The sequence below is a fragment of the Periplaneta americana genome, chromosome 16, assembly GCF_040183065.1.
Source record: "Periplaneta americana isolate PAMFEO1 chromosome 16, P.americana_PAMFEO1_priV1, whole genome shotgun sequence".
Lineage (NCBI taxonomy): Eukaryota > Metazoa > Arthropoda > Insecta > Blattodea > Blattidae > Periplaneta > Periplaneta americana.
Genome location: NC_091132.1, coordinates 43,575,816 through 43,594,769, shown reverse-complemented (window position 1 = coordinate 43,594,769; position 18,954 = coordinate 43,575,816). Strand labels below are relative to the sequence as shown.

General features: G+C 34.1%; 1 protein-coding gene across 1 annotated transcript in view; it reads left to right on the top strand.

The window, feature by feature from the left end:
• The window catches only part of LOC138716184 (uncharacterized), a 126,133-nt gene extending 117,552 nt beyond the window's left edge, over window positions 1-8,581 (top strand). Inside the window, exons 4-5 of the mRNA XM_069849023.1 lie at window positions 4,400-4,585; window positions 6,935-8,581. Coding sequence (XP_069705124.1) covers window positions 4,400-4,585; window positions 6,935-7,221 — 473 coding nt within the window. The 3' untranslated portion in view covers window positions 7,222-8,581. The remainder of the gene's footprint in view (window positions 1-4,399; window positions 4,586-6,934) is intronic.
• The last annotated feature ends 10,373 nt before the right edge of the window (window positions 8,582-18,954 follow it).

The window sequence follows — 18,954 nt, the reverse complement described above, 5'->3', positions numbered from 1 at the left end:
AATGCTGTTCAAGAGAATTTCAAAAATTCATATCACATATTCACAATTCACTATAAATAGCTAGTTCATGTGTTTCTGCCATAGTAAGAGAAGTTGTATATGAAAGAAAGGGTATATGAATGTGTTAATGTTGTTGTATATATTCAGGGTCTATTTTTTATCATTAATCTAACATGCAACAGAGCAAAACAGGCTACAATAAAAGGAAATACTACTACTACTACTACTACTACTACTACTACTACTAATAATAATAATAATAATAATAATAATAATAATAATAATAATAGCTATAATATCACTGTTTCATAAATCATATATGTTTTAATGTAATTTTTCTTTTTATTTGTCCTTTCTGTGTATTGTATATAATACGTCTATGTGTTATGTGTTGAACATGCACTAATATGTCATGTCTATTTCATGTCATTTTTATGTCATATACGTCCTTAAAAGTAATATGTATATTTCCACGAAATGCTCACTTTTTTTTTTAAGTAACAAGTCTGTGTGTGATATGTCCTGGGAAAGTACTGTATGTAATATGTCTGCATTTCATATATTGTGTATCTATTTCTATATATTATATCTATTTTATCTTATATCTTTGTATTTGTATAATATAAATATGATTTTTATTGTCATACACAATTAATGTAATATGTGTATTTTATATCATAATTATGTACTCGTATATATTTTATATAACTATTTGTACAGGGCTATAATATGTATGATTTAATTACAGCCCTAATATATCTTCGGGTAAAATAGGATTTTATAAACTTGGAAATTCAATAAATAAATACTGCCAAACGAGCGGACCCTGATTCAAATCCTGGCTGCGACATGTTACAGTTCCCCCCTCCCCCTCAACAAATTGAAGCAGAATTGCTTGCTAACTTTCAGTGTTCGACTTTGGACTTACTTCGCTATCATTAATTCACATATCATCCTCAATACCATAGCCCGGGTTAAGTTCATAGAACGGCCTTTCACATACCTTATAAGATACATCGTAAGGTAAATTTATATTATTCACAGAATATCAGCGGTAAGCGCAATAAGCTCGGGTCCCTCCTTCGCAAAAAGTACACAGGCTAGACCCCCATCAAAGCACCTTTTTCACATAAATATACATGAACAATTTAGCTTATAATTCATTATTGATAATGATTCATTCACATGAGCAGCAGTTATAAAATAGGTATATGCAACTCATTAGCAATAGAAATAAAAGAAATGAAAACATGAAAGAGATGTAGCTTATAATTATTCAGTAGTGACAAAAAAAAAAAAAGAAATTTTATAAAATGATAATAAATTGTAGGGCCAAAACAAGGGAAAAGCTGTGATATTTTTTCGAGCTAGAGATATTAAATACCAAATTTATTCTATGTATATTTGGAGGGATATAAACTGGAATTAGTTTGAGTATTTCAGCGGAATCGGTATTATTTTTGTTCATAATTCTCTGAGAAATATCGAGTAAGTCGTTCTTCTGTCATTGAGCGTATGGAAACAAAAAATTCATCTCAACAATCTAAGTAGTTGGGATCTGGAATGGACAAGGTATTTTGAATATCTTATAATATAGGAACCAAATGAATTTATTCTGTATCAACTCGATAGAATGAACGTTGTTTTGCAACGAGGATTCCAAATCATTGCTGCACATTCCACTTGCTTCTAACAAGGTGTAGATCTAACCTAAAAACAGGTGGTTGCTTGAATAATTTCGAATTACAAATCCAAGTGATTTGTAAGGATAATTAGTAATTGTTAAAGTGGGGCTTTGAAAGTTAAATTAATCTTAACGTCAATACCTAAATTAATTAGCTATTAATTTAAACAATCGCACACTATCCACAAATCTGCTTGCAAGATAGCTACATGCTACAAGTTAGCATTCACACGAGGAAAGTGGTGTAGTCAAATTGATCACGTGACAGGAAAGTGGACACACAAGTTGACGAGTCGTCAACTCAAATTCTGCTTGACCGTCAAGTGACAACTTGACTGTCCGACCACATCACACGGGACAGTCGACTTGCTTCAAGCATTTGACTCCTGTAAACTATTCCTGTGTGAATTGGCCTTTAGTGTTACGTGCTATAGAAAACCCGCTCTCTAATTGAACGCAAGAGTATATAACAAAATACTATCGCACTGTAGTTATATCACAATGCTGTAAAAGACTAAAATAATAGTTTTAACACATGTTTTTTAATATTAGACTCAAAATAATGTAGTATTTGACAGTGGCACTTACCCCACTTCCGGATCTCGGCAGGATTTTTTATGAATATTGTTCCTCCATTTGCAACACTTGAACTTTCCCGTTCCACTTTGTATGTTAAACTTGTGCAGTCCATTACAACGAAAACTTATATAGTTATTAGTTATCGCAATTAATATGATACATTCCTATCCAGATTTGCTTGTCTTCTAATAATTCACACAATTCCATAAAATAAAGTAATCTTAATAGCCTACTGAATTCCGAAATTAATCGAATTTAATTCTATTTGATATACGATCGCATAAAACAAAAGCTGCCCTACAGTTTGTTTAATGTGTTCAACTAAAGAAGTTTCCGAAAAACTAGTGTCTTCACGTATATATCTTTGCTATTTATGTTCGTAGAAGTTAAGATAAAAATCGTCCCACAGCATCTCACTTACAATCTTTCAAGACTTGAATTCTTCTCTAGTAGTATTCAACATTAGCACACAAGAAATTACACTTTTAATATAATAACAGTACGTATTAGAAATAGAGATAGCAATGGAATATATCAGTAAATTATCGTATATTTAATATGTTAGTGTCCGCAGAAAAGTTATTCGACTCTTCCACACAACCCGCACTTCAACACAACACTCGCCCGACTGGCAAGGGTATAGAGGGAAGCTCTCCCCTCTACGAAGAGAGGGATAGGGTTGCCAACTTCCTACAAGCGAAGCAATGAAGTAAAACATACGCACGATAAAGTTTAAGTTCTTCAAAATAATTAAGAAATATATTTGTTTTATCTCTTTTCATTTCTCCAGTAAATAAAGTAATTGCGACAAATTATGTTGCATTCATTTATATTTCTGTAGTGAATAAAGTAATAATAATAATAATAATAATAATAATAATAATAATAATAATAATGTTTTATTTTCGCTGGCAGATTTAAGGCCATAAGGCCTTCTCTTCCACTCAACCAGCCTTAATCAATACAACACATATTTAAAATACGAATATTTACACTACACTTAAAAGGTTCTCCAGCAATATTTTTCAGTTAAGTTTTAACGACTAGTAGACTACATATTTATTTAAATTTAGATAAACCTATAAGGTAAAGTAGTAACTTAATTTATGAGCTAATTTAATTCAATCAATTATAATTAATTTGAGAGTTGAGATAGCTAGTAAAATGATGAAAATTAATTTAAAATAAGCTTACTAGAACTATGTTACAGGGAGAAAAAAATATATATAAGTCTAAAATATATTTCTATAATGAGAATATTAACGTAATTGCCATTAGAGGTTTTGTAAATCTATTTAGAGAAATTATGATAATAATAAGAATGGACAGATGTTAGTTTAATTATAGCCTATGTAATAAATATTAATCAGCAATTAATTTGTTAAGTAAGAATTTATGTAATTTTGACCTAAATGACGTTATTGTCCAACAACCCCTTACATCACTCGGTAGCGAGTTCCAATTTCTAGCAACTGAAACTGTATAAGATGAATATAAAGATGCCTTGTGGTAGGGTGTAATGAGTAAATTGTTATGATGAGATCTTGTACTTAGCTGATGATATGCGGATAAAGTAAATCTATGATAAAGTTTAATTTCCCCAAATATGAAAATGTTTAAATCATTTTTTTTTTCAGAATGGAAAATAAGTTTTTCTATTGAATGAATATTAATAATGTAATGAAAATGGCGGAAAATGTAGTCAACTACGTTGGAAATATACTTTAATTTTTAGGAACCTGTAGTGCAAACAGTTTCTTAGAAAAATGTTTCTAAAATTCCCATTTTTTAACTCAAATTTAATTAATATTTTTCAGGTTTAAAATTGTTTATAAAACGAAGTATATGGGGTAGAAAGGTACTCTATAACCCAGAATATGCCTGCAAATATTGTCTGCATGTTGTAAAAATTGTACATTGATAAGTTCAATAGTTGAATAGTAATAGCGCAATTTCTTCCCTTATGCACAACAGCCATACTCTCAGACTATCCAGTCCCCTTAAGTCATATAAAATATTCGCTTGTATAACTTATTCTTACAGTTTCCAATTGTGTATGAAACTAATCAATGTGACTGGAGCCAACTACTGCATGTGTGTAAGTAGATATGAAGCAATGTGTTTGTCTGTTGGCAGGGAACAGTCTGCTGAGCTATCTTCAACTGCAAAAGTCTATCAAGCAACATGGCGACCCTCCTGTGAACATATTGACCAACCAGGGGATAGCCACTGCTAGCTCCGAGTTCAACAACCAGAGATCGGCTCGTCTCCACAAGGACCTGCCTGTCAACTTCCACTCCATCAACCCCAACTACTATTTGTGTACGTTTCCTTACATAAAATTTGAGATCAAGTTTTTAAGACTTCGTATTGATGTTTTATAGGTCCGATAATATTAATGATAAGAAAACTAATCAAATTGTTTTAATAATTTTCACTCTGAAGGACTTATCTAAATGGAAATATTAAAAAATAGAGTTTTACTGACTTAGGCTACTACACATGTATTCATATGAACAAATGTTTTCGCTTCTTGACACAGGGAGCGCACTCGAACATGGTGTAAGGCCACTACGGGAAAATAACTAAAGGAGAAAGATTCGATCCGGTGCGGTGGATTGAACTTCAACGTAGCTCAGTGGTTACAGCGCCCAGTGCGTAGAACTTGGAGACTCGGGTTCGAAGCTCGGCGCCGGAGCGAATTTTTCTCCGTTAATAATAAAATGTTAACCATCACAGATAATTCTGTAGGATCAATAATTAATCTCTACATAGATTATTCGCCTAGAGAAAATTCACAAACGATTAGGGAAAACATGAGAATTTTACTTGAAGCAAGTAAAACGATAGATTTGGAAGTAAATCCCGAAAAGACAAAGTATATCATTATGTCTCCTGACCAGAATATTGTACTAAACGGAAATATAAAAATTGGAGATTTATCCTTCGAAGAGGTTGAAAAATTCAAATATTTGGAGCAACAGTAACAAATATAAATGACACTCGGGAGGAAATTAAACGCAGAATAAATATGAGAAATGTCTATTATTATTCGGTTGAGAATCTTTTGTCTTCTAGTCTGCTGTCAAAAAATCTGAGAGAATTTATAAAACAGTTATATCACGGTTGTTCTGTATGGTTGTGAAACTTGTACTCTCACTTTGACAGAGGAATAGAGATTAAGGGTGTTTGGGGATCAGGTTTTTAGGAAAATATTTGGGGCTAAGAGGGATGAAATTGCAGGAGAATGGAGAAAGTCAAACAACGCAGAGCTGCACGCATTGCTTTCTTCACCTGACATAATTAGGAACATTAAATCCAGACGTTTGAGTTGGGCAGGGCATGTAGCACGTATGGGCGAATCCAGAAATGCATATAGAGTGTTAGTTGGGAAGCCGGAGGGAAAAAGATCTTTGGGGAGGCCGAGATGTAGATGGGAGGATAATATAAAAGTGGATTTGTGGGAGGTAGGATATGATGATAGAGACTGGATTAATCTTTCACAAAATAGGAACCGATGGCGGGCTTATGTGAGGGGAGGCAATGAACCTGCGGGTTCCTTAAAAACCATTTGTAAGTAAGTATAGGTTATTCGCCTAACAGTGCATATACTGTAGGAATCCCGGCCACCAAATCACTCAATTGAGTGCGCTCCTTGTGTGATGACTATTGACTTAAAATATATGTCAACATATATGTCGAAAACGGAGTAAGGGCAGAAAGGAAAAAGAACCAAAGTAGAAAGATACAATCCTGTGCGGTGGGTTTGAACTTCGGCGTAGCTCAGTGGTTAGAGTGCCCAGTGCATAGTACTGGGAGACACGGGTTCGATCGTCGGTGCCGGAGGGAATTTTTCTCCGTTAATAAAATGTTAACCATCACAGATAATTCTGTAGGACCAACAATTAATCTCTACATAGATTATTCGCCTAACAGTGCATATACTGTAGGAATCCCGGCCACCAAGTCACTCAATTGAGTGCGCTCCTTGTGTGATGACTATTGACTTAAAATATATATCAACATATATGTCGAAAACGGAGTAAGGGCACAAAGGAAAAAGAATCAAAGTAGAAAGATTCAATCCGGTGGGATGGGTTTGAACTTCGGCGTAGCTCAGTTGTTAGAGTGCCCAGGGCGTAGACCTGGGAGACTCGGGTTCGATTGTCGGTGCCGGAGCGAATTTTTCTCCGATAATAACAAAATGGTAGTTAAGAATAGCTAGTACAAGTAGGACTGGCTTATTTATAAGTATTACGAATGGATTTAAGAAGACCATCTCGACAAGTTACACAATACAGACCTATAATGTAATAAACATTTGAAGGGTTCAGAACCATAGGGGGCCAAGCGCCATTTACTAAAACCGTAGAAAACAAAGGTTAAAATGAAGTTATTACCATAATTCAATGGAAAACATATAGCAAGTAATACAAAGTATACTCATTAAAACTAAATAATATGTCAATCTTCATTAAACTATGGTATTCACTTAACTTTAACCCTTTCTTTCTCCGTTTTTAATAAATGGCGCTTGGCCCACTATGGCTCTGAACCCTTCATTTCTTTATTATCGGAACGTATGATGATGGATGATGATGATGATGATGAAAAGATAAGCGTATGTTTTCAGCACATTAGGCTTCACTTCATCATAACTTTCTGTTTCAGCACTGGTGCCAGGTCAGAGAACGAACTACAGATCCCAGAAGAACCCCGCAACCGGAGCCTTCGTCGCAGCCTCTCCTGATAGAGACAGCGTGCCTGTGCCCCCTTCACCTCCGAGGTATGCAGCCCGCCAGACGGACGCAGCACAGGTTCGGCCTGTGAACGGGTATCCGCAGCCTAGCCAGTACATACTGCCGCCACCTGCACCACGTAGCCAGCGCTCGCAAGCCGTCTCAGCTACTCCTCCAACCCCGTCGGCGCATTTCACAAGGACTTACTATGGGGGGTAACAGTGTTACCCCACCTTATGCAGATTTTATACTTAGTTTTATATATGAGAAGCTCACACACCTACACAAGTCCCAATAACTCATTCTCATTGTTTATTTGTGGTGTACAGTGTATCAGCTAATATAGCATCTTTTATTTTCTCATTACAGTCTGTAAAGAGAAAGTATTATGATGTTAGAAAACTATTTAACTTTTTTCGGCACAAATACAGTAATACAGTAAACTCCCGAGTATTCGGTTTGTTGCGTTCCTATTCACCATCATCATCATCATCATCATCATCATCATCATCATCATCATCATCATCATCATAAGGGAGTAACCTTCGTTCCGGTATCTTGAATTAGAGTTGTAAATATTATCTCCTCTTCGGTCTGCCAACATTTAAGTCCTTAGGTTTATACTCTAATATTAATAATAATAATAATAATAATAATAATAATAATAATAATAATAATAATAGTTTTATTTTCCCTGGCAGAGTTAAGGCCTTCAGGCCTTCTCTTCCACTCGACCAGGATCAAATCATATACAGAAAAATACATACCGGTATACAAATATTAGCTTAAAAATAATAATAAACATAATAAAGTAAAAAAGAGAGAGTGAATCGGAATGTGATTTTCTTCCATCCGATAGACATGTTGGTTCTAGTTCTTTCTATATTGGTGTAATATTTCAGTTAATTTGAAGACGTTGACTTCTCTCCTGATATTTTCATTTCTCTTCTTGTCCAGTAAAGTTTGCCATTGGTTATTAATGGAGAAAAATTAGCTCCGGCGCTGGGGACCGAACCCTGAACCCCCAGTTCTACGCACTGGGCGCTCTAACCACTGAGCTACGCCGAAGCTCAACCCAGAGTTAGAGCGTCCAGTGCGTAGAACTGGGGGTCCCGGGTTCGATCCCCGGCGCAGGAGCGAATTTTTCTCCATTAATAAACAATGGTAACCATAAAATAGTTCTGTAAGACCAAAAAATTAATCTTTACCCAGTAAAGTTTATCCCGTAACATTTTCTAAAAATTTCATTTCTGCGGCCTCCATTTTTCTTTGCTCATTCTTGCTTAATGTTCAGAATAATGCTTCGTGTGGCAGTACGGGAACCGCCATTACTTCATAAAAATCTAATTTAGTTTTCTTTCCAGTATCGTTTCACTGTGCCGCATATATAAGTTAATTTATTAACTTCCTCGTCAAAGTCAGATACATTGTGTTCCTATTCTCTTTATTATTTTCTGTGAATATGCAATGGTATTGGTAGCTCTTATAAAGCGATAATGAGTAATTTGTATTCAGATCATAACAGAAGAACTTTTAGATTTACTAGCAATTGAAGTGAAACACCATATCTACTTTTATCAGAAAGATAAAAAAAAAACATAGCTGATAGCTTCAAAGGTGGAAAATTGATATTTCTTCGTTCAATCAGTTTCTTTTAATCGTTACGGATTTCAATAATTATATCTGGTTTTACTTAACTCGTGTCTGAAAACTAAAGTAAACAATCCTAATGATAAAAAATTTAATCCGTGGCGTGACAAACCATGAAGGCCAAAGACCGACCAGCCGCCTACTGGCCTCACGTCCACATGCCTTAGCAGAGGTAAACGATCATCTAACTAATAGTCCCAATGTCTTATGGAAAGACTTGGCTTTCTCGCCACACACTTTTCCCTTTTTCATGGAGGAAGGGCTAAATCTTGATGTATATTTCTCAAAATTATTCATGCTTTTCAAAAATCCATACAAATACTGTCCTTTATTACATCAGATGATCGGAAGTTTACTGTATTCTGACTGTTGGTATATCGTTCTCTAATTTCTTTACATGTTCCTTAATTCGCAACATTTTTTACTTAAAACACGGTGCGTATTGTGTTCATAGCCTATTTTATATCTAAGAGTCTATTTATGTTTGATATCCTCATTGGTTCTGATGTTGACACCAATTGGAGAGATTTCAAATCACGTTACAAAATGAATTTTTAATCATTAAATGCTAGAAACATGGTTATTACATATGTTATTTGCTTAGAATTATCACTGGAACAAGTACAAGTACGGTACCTTTTCATAACAAAAATCAAAGTTCAGTTAATGTACTAAATACGAGTGTAACTATTACTAATATTTTCACAGGAAATATTTCCACCGACCATATAATTATAGTCTTAGGCCGGTATTCATAGTCGAGATAAATCATACTTATATTTAAGTCAAACTTAAGTCTCATCTCCTTCAATACGTCTTTCTCTACATAAGTAAAATATTTGCTTTTCTTCTTTCCGTACATTACATCAATAATTTTATTTTATCCTACAGAAGCTATACATACAAATTTAGAGATAAAAGAAAAACGACAGTCTGATTTGCATTGTCGTGACAATGGCCTTGCAATTTCTCATACCAATAAGTTCGACTTAGTTGTAGTCACACTTATTAAACTAAACTTAGCAAAGTACGACTTAATAGCCGACTATGAATATAAGTTAAGACGTTCCAATACTTAACAAAGTCATACTTCTTGAACAAATAAGTCACCGACTATGAATACCGGTCTTAGATTGATGTAGCCTAACGGTTACTTTCTTGGACATAAGCGATCTTCTTTTAAATCATGTTCTTTGAAAAATCAGTTCATCTTTAAATGATTTACGAAAGGATTTTGGAAGCTTAACGTAGCACAAACCATCTGGACATAACTTATGTTCACCAGTTGGGTTGACCGGCAATGCTTTTCCGACGGCAAAGCGCTACTCCGCGCCGCTAAGAGATGTTAGTTATAGTTTCAGTAACTTACTTTACATAATTACTTTAATTATTTCTTATATATAATCAAATAGCACTCACCATTAGATTCGACAGTCTAAATGTTCATCTTCTGTTCTTGAACATGCGTCAATCCTGAGGAAAAAATTACATAAAGTTAATTTTGCTGTTTTGCAAGGATCTCTTCAAGAATATTTTCTTTTAAATCTACCAGATTACATTGATCATTTGTGCACACTTTTTATGAGTAGCACGCAAATAAAAGTCACAGGGATTAAGTTCGGGTAACTAAGACGTCACAAACCCTTGCTAATATTATTCTGTCGTTGAACATTTCGTGTAATTTACACAAAATTTCCTCTTGCAAGATTTTTAAGAATGTTTTCCCACATCACTGTTTTGAATTAATATTTTTTCTACGGATAAATTAGATCGAATTGTCACCGTATTACACAATGAAGCACACACAGAACAATAAACATTTTAAACAAGCACCACACTAAAAAAAAATCAACTGTGTACAAAACCGGTTATCAGCTAGCATGACGCACGGCCGGCGAACTTGACGATGCCAGGAACATAGTGCGATCAGTTTCGGCTGTTTCCGATCAACCTATCGACGGACATTCATATTTAATTATTATTCCTCCCTAACAGACAACACTAAAAACTCAATTCGTGGTATCTTGGATTTTTACCTATTATTTTGAAATGATAATAATAGCATTGTTCTTTTGTTTTACATCTCGTAAAACCATTATTGTAAATAAATAGCAACTTTGAATAATTCTCATTTCATATTCAAGAAAAGTACTAACACTCAAACGCGACAATCCTTAACACCACCATCATAAGGACTATCATACCATATTTATAACCATCACACCGGGCGGCCGTCTCGAACTGCTTTCCTGATTTTAATCGTCTCATAAAAGAAAAAGAGAAATGCGAGGGCATCTTTTTGCCTTTATTAGGAAGTACTACTCAAACAAAAGTGATTACATAATGAGGTTTCATTGGCTTTCACGTTCACTTCCCGCTAATTTTAGCTAATATAATATAAAGTGCCATATATTTTATTTTTACGAAATTTATATGAAATAATAAAATAATTTATTTTGTAAAATAAATAAAACTCTCATTGAGAAGAACCTGATATAATAAAGCAATTACCAATTCACCAATCCATGCTTACATACATACATACATACATACATACATACATACATACATACATACATACATACATACATACATACATACATACATACATACATACATACATTACATAAAATTACATACATAACATCGCATTAAATTGTTATAGACTTTTAAAGGCTAAGGTGAGTAGGCCTAATAGTCCTAAGCAGAGATGCGTGAAACCTATATTTCTTCCATATCACGGAATGTATCTTAAAGAAACGTGAAGATTTGCAGAAAATACTGAAAAGGTTTTCTGAAAGTCGTGATGTTTGTGAACATATAATCAAATACAATGAATTAAATATACGTTTGTGTATTTAGTTCTCTTAATCAAGAATTTTGTTCATCAAATAATGTAAATACAATCTCGACTTTGCGCAAATCTATGTAGATACCACATTATTAATGTATTATACTTCGTCTTGACCAGTGATTCCCAAAATGTGGGTCGCGATCTCTAGAGAGTCGTGTAAAGAGCTCAAGGGGGTCACGAGATTATTTACAAACACATCTTAACTTCATGCTATACGTTTATATTGTATTTGGGAATATAAAGAACGTTGAACATAAAAATAAGAAAAATAGTTCAGTAGTTATAAAGTAAACAATAATTAATACAACAAATGTACCTGTTTATAAGAAATCTGAACGCTACATTCGATACACACTGATATTTTAAATGTCAAAAAGATTCCTCATTTTTGTTTTCATGACACATTATGTATCAGAAATTTATTTTGCATGAATACGAGTTTGCAAGGGATATCAACAGTTTAACAGCTTCTTTTGCAAGCTCAACGTATTCTTGCATTCATTCGATCCAAAACTTACCTACGCTCTAATAAAAATGTATAGTTTCAACATCCCATCAGTGGATATATATTTTAACGAGTCTTTCCTTAATATTTTTAGAATACCAGTCCGTTGAAAGCAACTGTCGGAAATCGGATTCAGTATCAATCTGTGATTGTTGCAATTATTTTGAATTTCTTCCGGAAAATACTTAAAAAGTTGCTGTTTAAATTATGCAAACTTAACTGCATTTGAGCAAAAACAAAGTCAATAATTATTGTATCATATGATATGTAGCTAAATTTTCCGTAAGTTCTTTAATAGGCCTACATTTGAATGAATTAAATTTCTCTTTGTCAAGTGGTATCGAACAGGTATTAAGTTTCCTTATAAATTCGCCGATTTTATCAACAGCAGTCTCACTAGAGATTTTGATTTATCTAGAGAAAATCAAAGCTCGAATGGAATTTAACTGACTATTACACGATTAGAAGAAATTATATAAAATTAGAATAAATAAAGTACTTTAATGCAATAAAATATTAATCGACTTACTGAAATTGTATTTCACTAATGTTAGCTTCACCAAAACCTTTGAACGGAGTCGCCATTTTCAGTTGACTGCCTTTGCTGAAAACAAATGACAATCGCAAAGCATGTTTCATAATACCGTAAAGAAATGTTGGCAAACAAAAAAACAAATAGTAGGAAGGTGATAAAAACAGGAGAAAATATATAAAGATATTAATTGACTTACTAAAATTCTATTTCACTCATGTTACCTTCACCAAAATGTTTGAACGAAGCCGCCATTTTCAGTCGACTATCTGTGCGAGAAGCAAATCACGATCGCAAGGAATGTTTTATAGTATGTACCGTAAAAAATTTGCAGTTTGAAATGTTGGCAAACAAAGAAACAAATGCTAGGGTAGTGATAAAAACAAATGCTAGGGAAGCGATAAAATTAAACAAATGCTAGGGAAGCGATAAAACTGTGCGATAAGCAGCCATGATTGGTTGAAAGACGTCCTTTCGTACCGTTTTATTGGTCAAAAGTAGTATGACGTAGTAAAAGTGTAATAGTCATGTTAACATCTTGGCCTTGTGAACTATTATTAAACATGTTTAAGTGTTCGAAAAATATTTCAGTAAGAAATATCAGACTAAGAACCCCAAGACATTTGGAAAACAGATTTGCATATTGCAAAAACGGATGCATTAGAACATGGGCGCTATCCACTGGTTCTGAATAAAATTATGGTTATTTTAGATTTCACAGAAATTTGTATTTTTTTTTTATTGTTTTATGCTCGACCATGCCGAAATGTAGTAATTATACACCTGGTAGCAGAACTTTAATGCATGTCATTAAAGTACACCTCCTCATTAAAGGTCAGGTCTTTCAGCCAATGACGATTCAGGTTACAACTGTTCAGCCAATGACAGGTCAGCTTTCTACCGTTATAAAACCGAAGTATCGATTATTCTCGGATATGCAATCGAAAGAGAATTAGCGAAAAGTCACGGAGACTGGAAATCCAATACTGTCGGAGAAGGTTATGTTCTGTTACTATAATAATTAGCGTTAATTGTAAATAATATTCAAATAAATTCAACTTGTCATCTCGTTTTTCAATGTCTAATTTAATTTTAATGTTATCTCTGTAGGTTCTTATGGCCTAGCAAGGTCAATGTGAACATATGTTCCTTGGAAAAAATCAATAGTTTCGCGTTTGCCAACATCTTACAACATACGGGACATTGGTCAAGGTCAGATACAAAGAAAATTAATAATATCAAGTTAGAAATATGGTCGAGCATAAAAAGTCGTATGATACTCGCCTATAATGGTAATTAAGAAGCTCGTATGAAAATTATGAAACTCGCTTGCGCTCGTTTCATAAATATCCATACTCGCTTCTTAATTACCTTCATTATAGGCTCGTTGCATAATGTACTATTTAAGCACCGGCACAGAAGTGAAGGGTCGCAAACAAATATATCTCCCAAAAGTGTGTCGCACCTTCTAGAAGTTTGCGAACCACTGGTCTAGAAAACTCATTTGAATATACTATAGCACTCAACCCTTGTTACAAGAATATATCACTACATTGTCGTTGTAATGTTAAAACTGCAATTATAGCATTCAATAAGCAATGGCAACAATGAAATCAGTGCTCTTAGCGGTGACCACTTAAATCTTGTACTACGTAATTGAACAGAAATTGTTTCATAAATCTGCATTATTGAAAGTCTCAAGTAACCATATTTTGTAAATAAAGTGGCTGTTTCTGATTTGTAGTAAACATTAGGTCTACAGTCCTAAAGGTACGAACAAGGTGCTTCATAAAATTGGAAGTTTCAAGAGAAAACATGCAACGCAGTGCTTTAGGACATTACAAGAATTCTGTGGGAGAAAATTCCTATCATACTGAACTTTTGCAAGTTGGGTGGAAGCGAGGCATTCGCTTTCAATTCAAGAGTTGACATCCGAATAGCTTTAGATTGATCAGTGAGAGAGATATCCAGAAACGCTGCTGTAGATGCAGTCCGCCGCCTTTCAAGAATTTGACAACGTATTGTTGACATGACAGGAGACTATATTTGAAACATGTAATGTCACAAGTAACCTATATAAATTTAGTATGAAACAGTAACTATGTTGCCATTACTTTTCGAATACACTACCCGTAGTATATAACTGTCTGTGACGAAACCAGAAATTAATTTTGGAGAGAACATTCCCCTCATGCCCCATATTATTCACATTTTTATTATTAAGCGTAAGTTGTCATTATCAAAGGTATGATTCGGTTTATATTTGTGCATCTCCTGTAGTCTACGTAAAACAGAAGTAAAGTAACTGAAGAAAAATTTTGAAGAATATTCAAGAAAAGCACTAAAAATAATGAAACTGACAAGCAAATGCCTCTGGACGGTTCTTCACTTTTTATATTTGTGAAAAACAGTCTGGTGTCACCACTGCTATAAAAGTATTCTATTAGTCAAAGGAGACAAATGACACGATTACAAGACGACTCTTGGTAGCTAAAGTGACTGTAATTCTAATAGTAACTGGAATATACAAGTTTCCACATTCTTTCTTATTATGTCCATCATATTTATTACCTTTTGAATGTGCTTGTATTAATTGAAATTGATAATTTTTTGCACCGTTATGATTTTTTAGTTAGAATGCAGAGCAAATGAACATTTAATTACAGAATGTAAACGCTTCTCTCTTACTGTGTGTATGGATTCCGGCATGCAAGTGACACTGAAGAATTCCTGTTCCTTATGCAACAACTACAACATTCCATACATGTTATTATGTCTACATGAGTGTGTATCTTATGATGTCAACTTCTTGTACATAAAACTTATTGATGTGGATGTAAAAATGTACATAAAATAAAACACTTTTATGATAACATCTTGTTTACATTCCTGATTTCGTAACTATCGTGCATAACTTTCTTCACTTAAAGACATGAAAGAAACTTCAATGAATTTAAAACCAAAATGATAATGGTACTGGTAGAATTTTTCGTCAAGCCTAATATTGTTGGTAAGTATAAAATAGTTTCTAACCAGAAATATACGGGCTATTCCATATGAAATCGATCAGTAAAAAACCTCGCATTTTTTTATACTCTAATTTTTTTCCCTACTTATACAAGGTGCTGAGGGGAGTGCATTTTCAAAAATATACTATCCAAAGTCACACGGTTTTCGTATTATTGAGCGACAAATTTAACGTGTTTTATAAAAACAAGCCTCTTTTTTCAGCGCTCAGAACTCTGGAACCATTTACTGCAGAATATTGAACGAGAGCTTATTTTGAAGCTGACATTTGGTAGGTTATGTTAAGAAGTAATCCTTATTTTTATTGTACACAGACAGATAATCTGATTTTACTTGTTTTTAGGCTCTTTGATCATTTGTAAAAATGTAAAAAAAAAATATTGAGAAAAAACCTTGCATTACTAAGAGGGATTCGGCATTGTTTGCTTAGTGGTACGGCAATAAGTTTCGAGAGTATTAAATAAATTATTTTCACACGCCTAGACTTGAACGGCGCAATGGCCGAGAGCTGTAGATAAGCGAGCATTGGGCGTCATTTTTCTCCTGTGTTTATGAAAACTTGTGATAAAGCTAGCCCAGCCACGACTGCTAGAGGAAACATCACGTGTTTATGTCTCCTGGCCTTGCTTGTCTCGACCAGAGCAGTGGTCTCGACTACCTCCCGTCTCGCAGTCAGCTGGTTAGTTCACGCGCGTACTATTTATTTTCTTTATTTGATATTTTCAATACTTTCTTATCAAAGTACCACCAGTAAAAAATATGTGTTTATTTGTACTTTCAATGCGGAATCTAACCATATATTTTAAAAATATTTTTTCGTTGCCAAAGGCGTCGTAATGAAGAAAAATCTCAATTTCTCCATTTCCATAAAAAGTAAGAAAAACTGTTTACATGTCAATATAAACTTTAACTTCTCAGCATCAAAATAAACCATGATTTTGATGATTGGGTGGAAGGGTTTCGGAGCCACAACAGTTTAAAGTTCCTAATTTTATGAAAATACGATAAATTTAAATATTATTAATTTAAACACTATTGAGTTCTGTTGCCTCAAACTTTGCACAAAGAATTATATCACAGTTGTCTACGGACAGAAAAAGTTTCATTGTATTTAAAAATTGCAAGGTCAATTTTCTCTATATTTCGGTCGATTTGAGATGGAATAGCCCATACACATATTTAACTGAAATACGCACTGTTACTTCGAAATTCAGTCATAACTTATTTCATTTTTATTTTATTAATTTTATTTTAAAAATTTTCTAATGTTATACAACTTTCCGGTCTGACTTTAAACATTATTATCATCATCACTACTACTAGCATTATTATTATTATTATTATTATTATTATTATTATTATTATTATTGCTGCTACTACTACTACTATTATTACTATTAGTATTTTTATGGCGCGACCTCATGCTTAACATGTTGGCATCATACAATAACGTGCGGTGTGCTTTTAAAACATAATTTTTCCGACCGATTGTTGCTCTGTAGGTTTCACTCTAAGCGTCACGTTGTCACATCTATTTCCTCGATAAGAATAAGCACTATAGTCGCGACGCTATTATTCCCGGCGTGACTCCTCCTCTTTGCTTACGTCTTAAGAAATAAAGGCTCTATAAAGTCTAGGTAGGTAGTATCGTTCGCCATTTTTGTTCTTTCATTGCCGAGCTACCAGACGAGGGATCTATTTGCCACACCGTTAAATATTATCATGTCGTAGCTCCTATGATAATAAATCAAACGCACTGTAATTGAGCAAATAATTGAGCGGCAAATAACGTCTTCGTGTGCTTTCTGCGAACGCCAACGAGAGCCAAAATGGCGGGCGATTATATTAAGTATTTATCGAGCCTTAACAAATGAATAACGTCTTCATTAGCGAATCACGAGACGCACACGTTTAAATGTAGCCGATCTGCAACGTGATTGGCTGCCGAAAATTAGAGCGACGGGACTATAGTTTTATTATATTGTTTAATGGATATTATCATTATTATTATTATTATTATTATTATTATTATTATTATTATTATTATTATTATTATTTCATATACGAGTAAGTTGACATTCTTAACTCATAATAATAACTCTTCAATAATAATTTTTAATCACATACCTCAATGTTCGTCCTCAGCACAAGACATTGCAACCTCGGTTTTAGTCCACATGGATTAGACAAGTAGGTGTCATTTAATAATGGAAACAGCTTATTGGTTGCAATATTGAAATTGAGGCTAGTGATTGGAGCGGCGGCATAAGAAATTGAAAACAATAATGCAATTAAATTTCAAAGACCTGCCGAATGTCATGCACGAGGCCGCTCAGAGACCTGCCGAATGTTAACCATGAGAGTGCGGCGATAATACTATTATTACTGTTACTACTATTATTATTATTATTATTATTATTATTATCACTATTACTAGTGCTATTACTATGATTATTATTATCTTTACTTATTATGTTTTATTTTAATGAAATGTGAAGAAGTGAAATATTTTGTACTAACCATTTCTCCCTTCTGTTGACGGATCTGCTACGATTCAGAAAAACTTAGCGCTATGTCATGCTTTCAATGCTGTCAATGTAGTCTTTTTTTTGTTTTTTTTTTATTTGTATTCCATAAATATCCATGTATGGTGGGTCCCTATCACCACGGCATGGCGCGTCCTCAGGTTGCGGATAGAGGAGACGGCCCCCAGATATGGAGGGTAGCTGCGAATATATTGAATAAGCAGTCGTGGACAGCCGATAAGGGGTGGTCCTCCAGCTTGGGGGTTGGGCGAAGGGCTAACAACCCATCACCGTAAATAACAGCTTGTTACGAATCCCTACAATAAGACTAAGTATATGATTATGTCTCGTGACCAGCATATTGTACGAAATGGAAATATAAAAATTGGAGATTTATCCTTCGAAGAGGTGGAAAAATTCAAATATCTTGGAGCAACAGTAACAAATATAAATGACACTCGGGAGGAAATTAAACGCACAATAAATATGGGAAATGCGTGTTATTATTCGGTTGAGAAGCTCTTATCATCCAGTCTGTTGTCAAAAAATCTGAAAGTTAGAATTTATAAAACAGTTATATTACCGGTTCTTCTGTATGTTTGTGAAACTTGGACTCTCACTCTGAGAGAGGAACATAGGTTAAGGGTGTTTGAGAATAAGGTGCGTAGGAAAATATTTGGGGCTAAGGGGGATGAAGTTACAGGAGAATGGAGAAAGTTACACAACACAGAACTGCACGCATTGTATTCTTCACCTGACATAATTAGGAACTTAAAATCCAGACGTTTGAGATGGGCAGGGCATGTAGCACGTATGGGCGAATCCAGAAATGCATATAGAGTGTTAGTTGGGAGACCGG